Source organism: Seriola aureovittata, chromosome 9, assembly GCF_021018895.1.
Source record: "Seriola aureovittata isolate HTS-2021-v1 ecotype China chromosome 9, ASM2101889v1, whole genome shotgun sequence".
Lineage (NCBI taxonomy): Eukaryota > Metazoa > Chordata > Actinopteri > Carangiformes > Carangidae > Seriola > Seriola aureovittata.
This window is the reverse complement of record NC_079372.1, coordinates 17,629,718-17,642,659: the sequence shown is the minus strand read 5'-3', so window position 1 is coordinate 17,642,659 and position 12,942 is coordinate 17,629,718. Positions and strand designations below refer to the sequence as shown.

The following is a 12,942-nucleotide window of genomic DNA, read 5'->3' as shown; positions in this document are numbered from 1 at the left end:
GTGTGTGTGTGTGTGCTCATAAAAAAAAAAAAAAAAAAATTAAACAATCCCAAACAATGCTGTAGTTGAAGTGTTGCATTGTGGTCAGCCAGATTTCCCCCCCCCTGCTGTTTTTATGCACATTTTCAAAGAAAAAAAGAAAAAAAAACCTGAGTGGAAACCTTAAAAAATTGGAAAAAACTCAAGTATGGCAAAAATAATTTCAGCAAGGCTGATGTAGAAAGGTTGGTGTTGGTAAAGCAAAATCCAACAGTACAATGGAAACAGATAAACAGTGGATAAATCGCAACTAACATAAAGCATGTGACTTAAACGTCCATTGAAGAAAAATAGCAGCAGATGAGTGTGGAGCAATAACCCTCCTCAAATTAACACAAAACAGACATAAATGATCCTGTTATTTTCTATCATAGGAGATTCCATGGTGCACTTTCACTTATGTCATATTCCTGCAGCCTCTCCTCCTTAAGGCAAGAGTATGAAACAGAATCTGCACACTGAGATAATACCTCCCAGCAATTTTAATAAAGCAGCGTTTGGATCTACAGATATCTTCATCAGGCACTGTCAAAGCACCATCACAAAGCAGAACAGGCTTTATATAGACACAAACATTCATCACCCAGGTGATTATGAGCTACATGATTGAGAGTCAAATTGCCCTCAGGCTGAACCAATCAGAGCAGAGCTGGGCATGCCTCTATAGAGAGAATAAAAACAACTTGAAACATAGGCTGAATTTCAGTGTCACATAGACATAGACTGCTTTGTGATGGAGCTTTGACAGAGTCTGATAAAGATCCCTGCAGATCCAAACGTTGCTTTATTAAAATAGCTGGAAGCTGTTAGCACAGTGTGCCGATCCTTTCTATGACTCTTGCCTTAAGTTCGATTTTTAAGTCCCTTTGGATGAGGGACTTACCGATTTAAAGCCACATTACTGGCTGCAGTTAGTGCCACGAGCTGTTTATCTCAATGAGACCAATTCCTAATATTTATATAACAGCAGTGGATGGAAACTTTTTTACATCTTCCTCAATTTTCTGGAAATGTGGTTAAAATTTGAGCTACTTGTGGATGGAAACCTGACTAACTAACTTGATGTTTCATTTGATGGAGCCAAAGTAAAAACATAATAAAATCATACACATAGAGTAGCAATAGTGGCTTTAGTGTCCAATTTTTTTAATAATAAATGACGTGATGGTGTCAAAGTAAGACAGATTCCATAACACTGTTGGTTTTTATTAAAATATAATTGTTCATAGCCACAAAAATCACATAAACACTCACCAAACATTTGTCATGTTTTTGATTCCACACTTGATCTTTGCGCACACATAAGACAACACACTGGGAGTGGAAGCTCGGGTGACAGTGAACACAGCAAAGATTAGAAAATGAAGGCATTTTAGAAGCCCCTACAGTCTTCATGTGGCAGTGTCAACATTGAAGTACAGTACAAAGTTTTGTCTACAGAAAGCAAGAGAGAAAGGACTGCTGCAACACCGCGGATAAAGCTATTTGTTGACATTGACATGGTTGTAGATGACGACATTTTAGCTAAGACACAGTTCATTTTAAACATTGATTTTGTTTTCAAGGCAACTATTAAACCAAAAGTGCAAGTTTGCAATGAGATTTTTGCCATCACACTCTTTGACATAATAGGGCTGGATGATAAACCAGATATTTTTTTAAAGGTTATATTTGAACATTTTGGGAAACATGTTTATTAACTGTCTTGGTAAGAGTCAGATGAGAAGATTGAAGCCACTCCTGTTTGTTTGCTAAATATAAAGCTATAGCTAGCAGGCAGTTAGCTTAGCTTACTTAGCATAAAGACTGCGGGAAAGCAGGGGGAAACTGCATAGTTTTCTCTAAATTATTATATACCTTATATACCTTATATATCTTTTTAAGTAAAAATTACAAGTTGTAGTTTTACAGAGAGTTACACATTGGAGCTATTTACCTTAAGTGCTATAGTTACTGGCCCATTACGTCACACCAACATTACAGCATTAAACTCCATGTAAAAAGCATCTTGTCTCTTTTATTTAATTACTTTGAATGTAGAACAAGTTAAGCTCAGCTAATTGCCCACTGGCTTTAGCTTTACTTTCAGATTTAGAATACATAGGTATAGAAAACCGAGGTATCAGGCACAGTAGCCTCTGTAACTCATCCATTCAATATTTCTTTAATGTGTATTTTTAGGAAACTTAAGTATTCTTTGGATTACAATCCATATAAAAACTCCTACAATGGTTAATCCTGTGGTGCTACTGTTTTTATGAGCATGATTCCATGGTACTCTAAAGCTTCTGGGAAATGGTGTTCCTTCAAGGCCGCTGAAAGCAGAAATATTTAATGGCCATCTTTTTTTTTTCTTTTGTTATCCAAACATATAGAGTGAGCCACGTGACATACAGTATGCTAAAAGCTACGTGTTCCAACACTGGACTTTTAGTTATTTGCACGATTAGAAATGTCAGAAATGTCAACGGGATTTTAAATTGAGGTTTTTTACTTCTGGAATAGAACCAGTTTTGTTTTGGCGTCTTGCAATTTTCTCATCTAAACCTTGGCAATAGATTAATAAACATGTTTCCCAAACACTGAACTAGCCTACTCCTTTAAATGACCACCATTATTACAAACTAAGAATTACTCACTCAAAAATTCAAGCAAGCTATAAAACCATAAATTCCATATATTTAGTTTAAGAATAGCAACAGAAACCAGTGACTTCTAATGGACATTTAACCAATCAATAATGTCAACAGGTCTAGAATTATTAACTGGTCAAACTGTTAATTAATAATAATAATAATAATAATAATGATAATATATTGGAACAAACATAAGAAGCAACCCAACACAATAATGGAAATAAATACAATGATGTATTTAAAAAAAAAAGATTATTACATCCATTACCGATATAAATGTGACAGGTTATATCATCCAGCCCAATCGATTAAGACACACTTTCGTGCTGGTACTACACTACCTTTACTCTAATTCTTACAGTATCACAGTTAACACATTAATCTCAGTAAACTCGAGTGAAATAAACTGTGACTCAAATAGTACATCTTAAGATTTCATTACCCTCTAGTGTAGAAAGTACTGTGTAACAGTGTCACAATAAAAGCTTTTAGCAAAGCACTATTAACACTGAAATACCTCACACTAATATTCAGACAGGTTGTTTTCAGAAGTGCCTCAGATTTCAGTGTTTATGAGGTTCGTCTCTAAAAATAGGTACGAGTAACAGCAAACAGCAAACATGTTCCATGTGATTTTAATGAGTGCATTTACACACACGTTTGTATTTCTTGTTGTTGTTTTTGAGATATTGTGTAAATCTTTGATATGAAGCTCATACACAAAGTATGACAGCAAGGTTAGAGAGCTGGCCAGTGTACTTCAGACATTTAAGTTCTGAATCCAGAATACTGTGGTTTTTGCAGTTATATATTAATTGTTATCTTTTTGTGTATTTATGTCAGCTGAAATTATACACAATTTGAATATAGAGATGCTTAAACATGACTTTAACTGTTAATTGAATAATAGGTGTTACTTCAAACAGAATGCGAGGTGAATTTTAGACATGATGTGATTGTAAACAAAGTCAATGGAAGGATGAAATTAGTTAGAAAGAAGAGACACAAATTCGCCCAGGACGGTGTTAAAGGGACTCGGCCACTGATGGTGATTGTTGCTTGACAAAGCTTTGGCCATCGTTGCAAGAGTTAATCAGGGTCTACAGGGCAGATTGGAGGCTACATTGACTCGCTATCACAAAGTGACGAGATGGGCCACGACTAGCTGGTTAACACACTCAGTTGAAGAAAAGACGTGATCAAGGCAATAGTTGATTTCCACTGCTGGAAAAAGCTCTTGGTAAGTAAAAGAAAGAAATTTGATGCTGAACTCGCAACTTTTCTTCTAGACTGGTGAGTAAACAGCTGTTAATGCTAATGTTGGCTATGTAGTGACAAGATGAGAGGAAAAATGGAGAGAGACTGGAGTAAAATATAAAGAACTGGAGTTAAAGGTGAGTTCCAGCTTGTGTGCGGATGACGCAAGGTCAATTCACCTCGCTGTCTGTCTGAACACACTAAAGAGTAACGTGTGCATGTATATGCACTCACTACAGTAATGATGAGGTTTCATGGTTCTTACGTTATAATGAGCAGTAAGGCAGTAAGTGAGGGAATACCCAAGATCCTCTGCAGCTAAATAATCAATGTAAACACATAAACCTGGGCTGATGGTTGAAAACAAATACATGTAGAAGTCATCTGTGTAAGTTCATTGCTGTTTTTTTTTTTGTTTTTTTAGATTGAGTGGCAGCGCAAAATTCACAATAAATTTAAATATTGCAAAATATTTGTTCAATATTGACATTGCTCTACAAATAGTGAGATGTGTGGTGACATTTTTCAGAGCGCTTTAGAAGGTAACATCTGGGTCTTTAAACAGTTTCTGTTATGATGTAGAATCTGAAAAACAATCTCATTGCTTATTTATATTTATTACTGTATCATTTGCATGTGCCAGTTTAATGGCATTGTATATCTATGTGCAACAAAAAGCAATACGTCATCTGCATATTAGGTATTCTGGAAACAGTTTTTGTGAGGGATGGGGGCTTTAAGTCAGAAATGTAGTCTTTTCACTGGGATCAAATAGATCCCAGTGAAGAAGTGTGTTAGAAGCAACAGCCATCAATGTTTACAGGCCTATTACTGTAGCTTTAGCAAATCATTTTCCCGCCCATTAAAGGAAAGGTTTGAGATTTTGGAAAAAAATGTTATTTGCTTTCTTGCCAAGCGTTAGATGAGAAGATCGATACCAATTTATATTCAACCTGGAAGACTGGAAACAGGAGGAAAGAACTAGCCTGCCATTGTCAGAATCCAGGCACCTACAAGCACCTCTAGATTTGACTAATTAACGTTATATCTCATTTGTTTAATCCATACAAAAACTGAACTTCCAGGCCAAAAAATAGGTTTGCACATAACCACAAAAATGAGTGAATTTTTGTTTTTACACTTAAACAAGAGACATATGTTTTAGTAAATGTTGGTAAGAGATTTTGTTACCTTTTGGACAGAGCGAGGCCTAGCTGTTTCCCCTTTTCCAGTCTTTGTGCTAAACTACATTAGCTGGCTGTAAACTCATTTTTAGCATACAGTGTTATCAATCTCATCAATCTCCTCATTTAACTCTTGGCAGATAAGTCTATTTTCCAAAAGATCAAATCATTTCTTTAACAGTATCTTTTCATGGATTTTGATTTTATTCCACTAGTCTGGAATAATTTTTAATCTTCACTATTGATGCCAGTAGGTGCCATCATAGACACAGTGAGTGGGGATGCTGGACACAAACACATCAATTATAATTGTCAAAAACTTGCTGGTGTATGCCCTCCACCCCTCCCAAAGTCAAACAGTCTTTATGATAAGTTTTGTTTTGTTTGGATCCTCACCTCATTTCACAAAAAAACACTATGTAATAATTCTCCAACAAACAGAGCGACTAAATATGTTACTGTATCCGCCATTATTTTTTCAGGTGCGCTATAGAATGATATGATGATTCTGCACCTCCTGCACAGCAGTCACCGTTTACTATTAGTACATGAGGTGGAGCTGCTCTGCACTGTTCTCTGCATGATGTTTATGACTGATACAATCTCCAACCACACCTACTAATAGTCCTCCTCCTAATCACACTGTTTCCATTGTGCAGCCTGCCACTTGGATTTGGCCATGAAAATACCTCATGCCATCTGTCTGTCAGACAGCTCTATCTCAAAAAACGTAAAAATTAATTCAGCAAAAACTGTAGAAAAATGGGGGATTTTGGTTATTAGACTCTCATGAAGTATATTATATGAATAATAATGGAGATTCAGTTTTTTTTTCATGTGATGTGTTACTTTTGTGCATGACAAAAACCATCTGTTCCATTTGTTCTAAAAAAGTAAAGACGGATCCAAACTCATATATTGGACATACATCCATGAAAATTCCAGTTACTGTACGACATGTATCAACCTCCACAACCTCTAGCCTTAATGCATAGTACAGCCCACCTAAATGAGGGCTGCTTTAAGTCTGTTTGTTCTATTCAAGTTCAAACAAATTTCCACAAACAAACCGTTTGTTCACAGTGAAGGCCATTGAAAAACATTTCTACTGGCCTGCACAGTTGATATGCTGCCATGATGTTCTGCTGCTATGATGTTCTGCTGCTACATATTCCTCTGATGAAGCCAAAGAGATGAGCTAAGAGACGAGGTGAGCACAGAGCCACCAAACTGTTGTTAGTGCAGGGAAATTAGACCACAGAAATAAAGAGGAATGATTTTTAACTAAAATAGTGTAGCAGATGTTCTGAAGGAGAGAAGTAAAACTTCAAAATATTTTGAAGTCTTTTGCACTTGAATAAAAGAATCAGATCCAGCTGAGGGCCGGACATTTTCAGGCAGCAAACTTTACACCCAGATGGATGGGTGTAAGTGGGTGGGTGTCACATGTGCTGTCTCTCCACTAGTGTAAAGGTCTGAATTTGTGACAAATTCCTTGGGATGAACTGGCCCTGTGATAAAGATTAGAAAATGCTTTATTGTCCAATCAAAAGCATCTCTGTGCAAACAAAATCGGTGCAACAAGACAGTGGCTGGCTAAGAGTTCATGGTACAGGGGAAAATTCATAGACCCAGGCTCTGAGCAAGTGAGACACAGCGGAAGCACAAGGCCAGGAAGCCAGTGCCCAGCAGGTCGCCCAGGGCGGTCAGGTAGGGGATGGAGAAGTTGTCCGGGTCCAGACTCCTTCTCCACATCAAGCGGACAATGAGGTCAGCAACATAAAGGAGGATAGCCACCTAAAGAGAGAAGAAAACAGAAAAAAAATGATATAGAAAAAAAAAAGAAAAGATTTTTAAAACTGAAATCACCAGCATATACGCAAGCACATGACTAGTTCAGTGATGGAGTAGCAAGGGTATTTCTGCATGTGGACAAAAAACCCATTAACATCCAATGACATCTGGCTGTACAAAAATTCCAGTAAGTGTACGAAATACATCAATCTCCACAACCTCTAGCCTTAATGAATAGTACAGCTGCTTCTATGATGCTTCTATTCAGGTTCAAACTAATTTCACCAAAATAATTGTTCACAGCGCTGAAAAACATTTCTGCTGGCCTGCACAGATGATATGCTTCCATGATGTGAAGTTGCTACATATTCCTCTGTTGAAGCCCCTTTACAATCAGCATTCAGTCCTGGGTCAAATGACTCTGCAGTAGTCAGGGGTATTTATTGGCTCCAGCTCCAATCAGCAGTGACGTAAGCATGTAGACAGACCTGTCACCTGCTCAGCACGGTGCTATTAAACCAGAAACACTGCAGCTACATCTCATTTTTACATTGTCTAAAGGCTACCCACGGCACGGCTGTGCTAAACTTGCTAACTAGCGGCTAGCCGCCATGTAAGCTCGCTGAAATAAGTTTTAAAAACACACATTTACCAACTGAAGCATCTCACACAGAGGCTCTGACACTTACAGGAGCACCAGCCTGCAGGTGAGATACAACCAGTCTGCATAGCAGCTAGCAGCTCACGCTCAGTGCATTTAAAAACCCACATATATGCGTTAATTTTGGTTTAAAAAGGGTATTGGTGTACTTCTCAGTGCGCCTGTGTATGTTTTGTGTGTGTTATTTCGGAACATTACCCAGGCGAGTGATCTCAATAGCAGCTTCCTACGAATCTTCCAAGCAGTGAAAAGGTCTCAGTCAACTTTTCTGGACTCAGGCAACTATGAAGTCTGAGCTTTGTTTGAATCTCCAAGAGTTTATTGGGATTTACAAACAGTCCTTGACTTGATACCAAAGAACACAACGTCTAATTCTGTGCAAGAATACAAACACCACCATCAAACATTGTGTGTTTAATGAGTGTCAGGTTTGTATAAACACTTAGCAGCTGAGGTGATGTTATGTTGAGGAGGTCAGGAGTGCGGTGTACTTTTGGTTCTGTCCTGGAACAACTCTCTATCTCACTCAGCCGCTGAAACACCAACATCTGGCACCGGCCAGTTCACAGCTAGGTAACAGGTGGCAGCAGCCATTTTTATCAGACTGTACAAAGTCTTACAATGTACCGTCTGATGACTGGTTTCCACAGTTTGTATCAGAAAGCCGTGTGAAACTTCAGGGCCAACTGAGGGCCAGTGAGTTCATGAGAAACCGTTCAGCGTTGACCACCACTGGCAGGAAGATGCCAATGGTAGTTAACACTTCTTCTGTTTTACTGCAGTGAAAGAGGAACACGGAAACATCACAAACATGTGTGTATGGAACTGCGCCAGCTTACCTGTAGCAGAGCAGCACACAGGTAGCAGACGGTGAAGGCTATAGAGATAGGCGCCTCCTCTCCCTGCAGCAGAGAGATGGCGTAGAGGAAGACCAGGTGACCGGGGATAACCAGCATCAGCAGCACGCGCGCAGACTTGGAGTTCACCCCTGGGAGACACAGAGAGGAGAGCTGAAAGAATATCCAACCAAAACAAAGACCCTTCAAGACTATGAGGGGAACTCTAAAGTCAGGTGATCATTTTCTTTGTGTTCGTTACCACAAGCGACAATTTTCACATTACACAGTCTTTTGATCTATGTTTGTTTTTGGCATATTTATGGTTAAAAGTTATTATTTGGGGCATTTATATGCTTTTATTTGACGATGAAGACAAACAGGAAGTACTGGGAGAGAGAGTAGGGGAGTGACATGCATTTACCAAGCCCAGCCCGCCCTGAGCCGAACCTGCTGCTCAGAGCTTTTTACGCCCATGTGGTATGTGAACCAACCAATCAGCCATCGAGTTGCCCCGTTTTAATTTACTGCCAATATGAAAATACTGTTCAAGACCCTAACACAGAGCAGGATGTCTGCACATGTTATAAATTCATAATGCACAGGAACAGATTGAGATGAATGCATTTGCACCAGAACATCTGTTGTATAAGAATTCAAATTACATTACATTAGATACAGTCACTCTTATTCTAAGACTTCCTGTGTAAGCACTTTGGTTAAATACCTATGATTTTATGCATATGGCCACGGTGTGTGTGTCCATTATGGCAGAGCTACCTGAGGAGAAGAAGGTGATACAGGGATTGGGCCAGTGCTGCCTCATCTTATAGGGCAGCACGCCCGGGATGCTCCAAAAGTGCAGGTAGGTGGAGATCCTACTGGCCTGGATGGCCACCAAGTTACCACCCACTCCTACACGGGGGAGGAAGAAAAGCACAATCAGTAAATCAATGAGTATAAAAATGAAGCTGTGACACAATACAGAGCAACCACTTCAATCGACTGGTTGTAAATTCATTTCTGCAATAAAAGAAAAGCAAAGATTTATTGTGTGCTCAAGAAAGCACAAAAAAGTGACAAAGACCTTTTGTTTTCTCACACATTGATTTGAAAAGCTGATATTGATTTGTTACTGTCATTATCATGAGACAGAAAGTTCTTCCAAACAAGGGACAGTAAACAAGCTTTTAAAATCAGTAACGCTTAATCTCCTTCATCATCGCCTGCACACAAATTAAGCCAAGTAATGACACAAGCTTGGCTGGGCCATGATCTGGCCACGGTTGATAGAGCAGAGTCCATCTTAATAAGCCACACAGGCCAAAGCACAGCAAAGACCTGGCCGGTGGAGTCGCAGTAACCGAGATGAATACAAACCCGATACCAAGCAGCAACACGTACGTATGGAAACTAAGTCAACCGCATGCAGCCCTATGGTTCCGACAGTGAAACATGAGTCATGATCCTGGTAGTGGTGGAATCATTACGTGCCTTTTCTCAAATTCTGGTAAATAGCTTGTTTCTAACTGCCCTTGTGTCAAGATGTACGATCTGTTTGATAAGTCATTTTCAGATTTTTAAATCTTTCCAGATGTTACGTGCTTCAAAGCAACCAAAAAGGCTTTAACATGGGTTAAATGTTAAGAGATGTAAGATTTTATCTTTCTAGTGAGAGTTGGGCCATTTGCTTCACTTCTTCAAAGCCAAGTTTCTTCTGAATGCAAAACAAATTTTCCAGATCCCACTGGTTGCAGTCCATTTTAATTTTAGTGTTGACAAGGGTATCTGTGCCTAATTCAGTTACATCAAACACCTTTCCAAGTTATTTACCCCACAAAACGGCACAGATGTTCTTTGTGAGATGGAAAAGACTGGAGGAACTTTTTAGTAAAACATAAAACTGGTTTATATGCAAGCCAGTGAGGGAAAAATAGGAAATTCAAACCAGATTGGTGAATTTAGAAATTCACAGGAACGGAGAGAGGGAGATAGAGAAACAGTGGGAGATGGGAAGAGATGAAATGAGAAACAGTGACAGCGAGAGTCTGGTTATTAAAGGCCCTGTCGGCTATGCCAGGGCACTGGGTGTGCACCATTAGTGGTTTAAATCGACTTCTTTCTTATACTCAGCGGATCCCTGCATGCATCACCTCATAGCCAAACCACTTCTTCTGAAGGCTGCTTATTTCTTTGCCTGCACTCCTCTACGTCTGAGAGGATTCTTCATCAATCTGAAACAGCATCGCTCTCTTGATTTCTACGGTTGATTGTGATTTTTCTCATGGAGAAAAAAGATGCATGCGAATCCAAAAAGGTTAAATTAAACTGTTAGGAACTGCACACAGGTCAGTTTACAAGATCAGTGCAGTTTCCTGCAGAAAGATTATTACATTTGTCTGTGGCTACATGCATAAAGTAATGCTACAGACTGAGGCTAAAGCTACATGTTAGATGTCTTTTATTGCAGTGCAGCGCTAATTAGTCCAAATAAGTAAGAGAGAAGTTTGAATTTATGGCTGGTATTTTCAAAAAAGTTTTACTTTTAACATTACAAGAGAAAAAGTCTTTTAGGTTGAGCAGTAACTGATGTGTTTGAATGTCGCTATTTCGAATAATTAATTTTGCTGGAGTTTCTGGCGTGCAAACAGCATGGCTAATGTTAGCATAAACTTTTTTTTAAGTTCTTCTTTTTTTCTTTCCTTGTAACATAACCTGTAACCCAACCAAATACAGTAGTGTGATGAAATGCTCCTTGGCCGTGGAGGTAATGCTGGGTTCGGTTGCTACTGTAGGTAGTAAGCTAGTTAAACTGACATGCTAATGTTTGCTAAAATTATTCCTTAAGTTTCTCCAAGTAGAGAAATCCAAAGCCTCAGAGACCTACTGTGCCTAGTTACAGTTGCTAAGCTATGATCGGACAACCACTGTTTGAAGTTGGATTTTAGAAAAAGCTCAAATGGTTCCTATAACTGCTCCATGAAACTGGCTGAGCTGATGAGCTCAACAGCTTCCTGTATTGTTAAGACAACTCATACATTTTTGATGAGACAGCAAAACAGGAACTTGAGAGTGAATCATCAGAGCAGCTTGATGCTCCACATGTTGGCCTTGGTGCGTCTCAAATGGTGCTTCTCAAAATGTTCCAGTGGTTTTAAGGCTTCATTTACTGGACGTTTTGGCAGCTGCTTATGTTTTAGCCCAGTGATTCTAAATTATGTATTACTTTAATATTAGAGCCAAACATTTTCCAAAGTATCACATATGATTTAAGACTTCCTACCTTCCAGATGGCCACTGGTTTCAGTTCATTTCACCATGGCAATTTAAATTAAATTGAAAGAAACTGACTGAGATAGGTCATCAGGTATGGTAAGAAGCGTTCTGGTGTCTTGTTTGCCACAGCTGTGTATTTGACCTTAATACTTTTTACGGTACTAATCAAATGTCAAATGAATAGTCTTTTTCACTTATTTTGATCAGATAGTTCCTGTTTTTAAACCATAATTTTTTCCATTTATTCACTGTAATTTATTCAGGAAACAGTTTTGTACAGATGCTTGCTATTTCAAAACATTTGAGAAATTTGCTCCTGTTGTGCAATTAAAAAATGTTTTTCCTCTTTTTCTTTTTAATAAACATGTTTATCTCTCAGACCTAGGCCCCTACTTGTTGATGCACACTTTAAGGCTTCAGAGGAACTTGCTGGGCAGGAAACTTTTCGTTTAAAGAAATAATCAAATACACATTAACCTTTTTGTTACATAATTGTATGTCTTCTGTTTTTAGTTTTCTGATTACACCACTGTTGTAAACAATGCTTCACAGCACCTTTCTAAAGTCATGTCAGGCATCCTTTCCGTATGCAACTGCACGACCACGAAACAGAACTTGTGAGTTAGAAAAGATGAATAAATAAAAATAGATAAATAAATAATAACAACAAACAGCTGCCCGCAGCTGTGTGGGAGGAAGGAAATCAATCTGAAAAGTTATTTTAAGAACCCTAGGTGTGTTAATGGGGATTAGTGACACACTCAACACCAAATCTAAAGAAACATTACTATTCTGCTCTTCTGCATTTTTAACTCAATGTTTGGGTTGCTGCTCAGATTCATACTAGAAGCTCCCAAAGAATAAACAACCTGTTCCTCCAAATGTCATTGTATAAATTTAGAGGCAGGAACAGGTTTGGCTATTTGATCAAATATGACTGAAATGAAAGTTGTTAGTTCATGTGTATTTTCTTTGCTTTGATTTAACTTTCACTCTCTTCGCCTCCACCACACTAACCTCGTTTATTCCTGTTTTAGATCAATATAATGTCAATATCAGTACAGTTGTGATGTCATCTTTTGCCATGTTCATTATGATCCTTCCATAGATGAGTGATATGTTTTTCTTTGAATGCACCTGGGGGTTACCATGCTCACTGCTGAAAAACTGCTGCTTTAATCTTAACGATGCATCACTCTGGACCACATCCACTGAAAGGCTAAAATACAAATGTAACTCTGTGTGATTCCTCCTTGTGG

General features: G+C 38.5%; 1 protein-coding gene across 3 annotated transcripts in view; it reads right to left on the bottom strand.

Moving 5' to 3' along the window:
• Positions 1-1,229: 1,229 nt before the first annotated feature.
• The window catches only part of LOC130174547 (solute carrier family 41 member 3-like), a 29,054-nt gene continuing 17,341 nt past the window's right edge, over positions 1,230-12,942 (bottom strand). For all 3 annotated transcript variants that reach the window (XM_056384458.1, XM_056384459.1, XM_056384460.1), the window contains 3 exons: positions 9,188-9,322; positions 8,411-8,559; positions 1,230-6,913 (listed from right to left, as the gene is read on the bottom strand). In XM_056384458.1, coding sequence (XP_056240433.1) covers positions 6,740-6,913; positions 8,411-8,559; positions 9,188-9,322 — 458 coding nt within the window. In that variant the 3' untranslated portion in view covers positions 1,230-6,739. The remainder of the gene's footprint in view (positions 6,914-8,410; positions 8,560-9,187; positions 9,323-12,942) is intronic.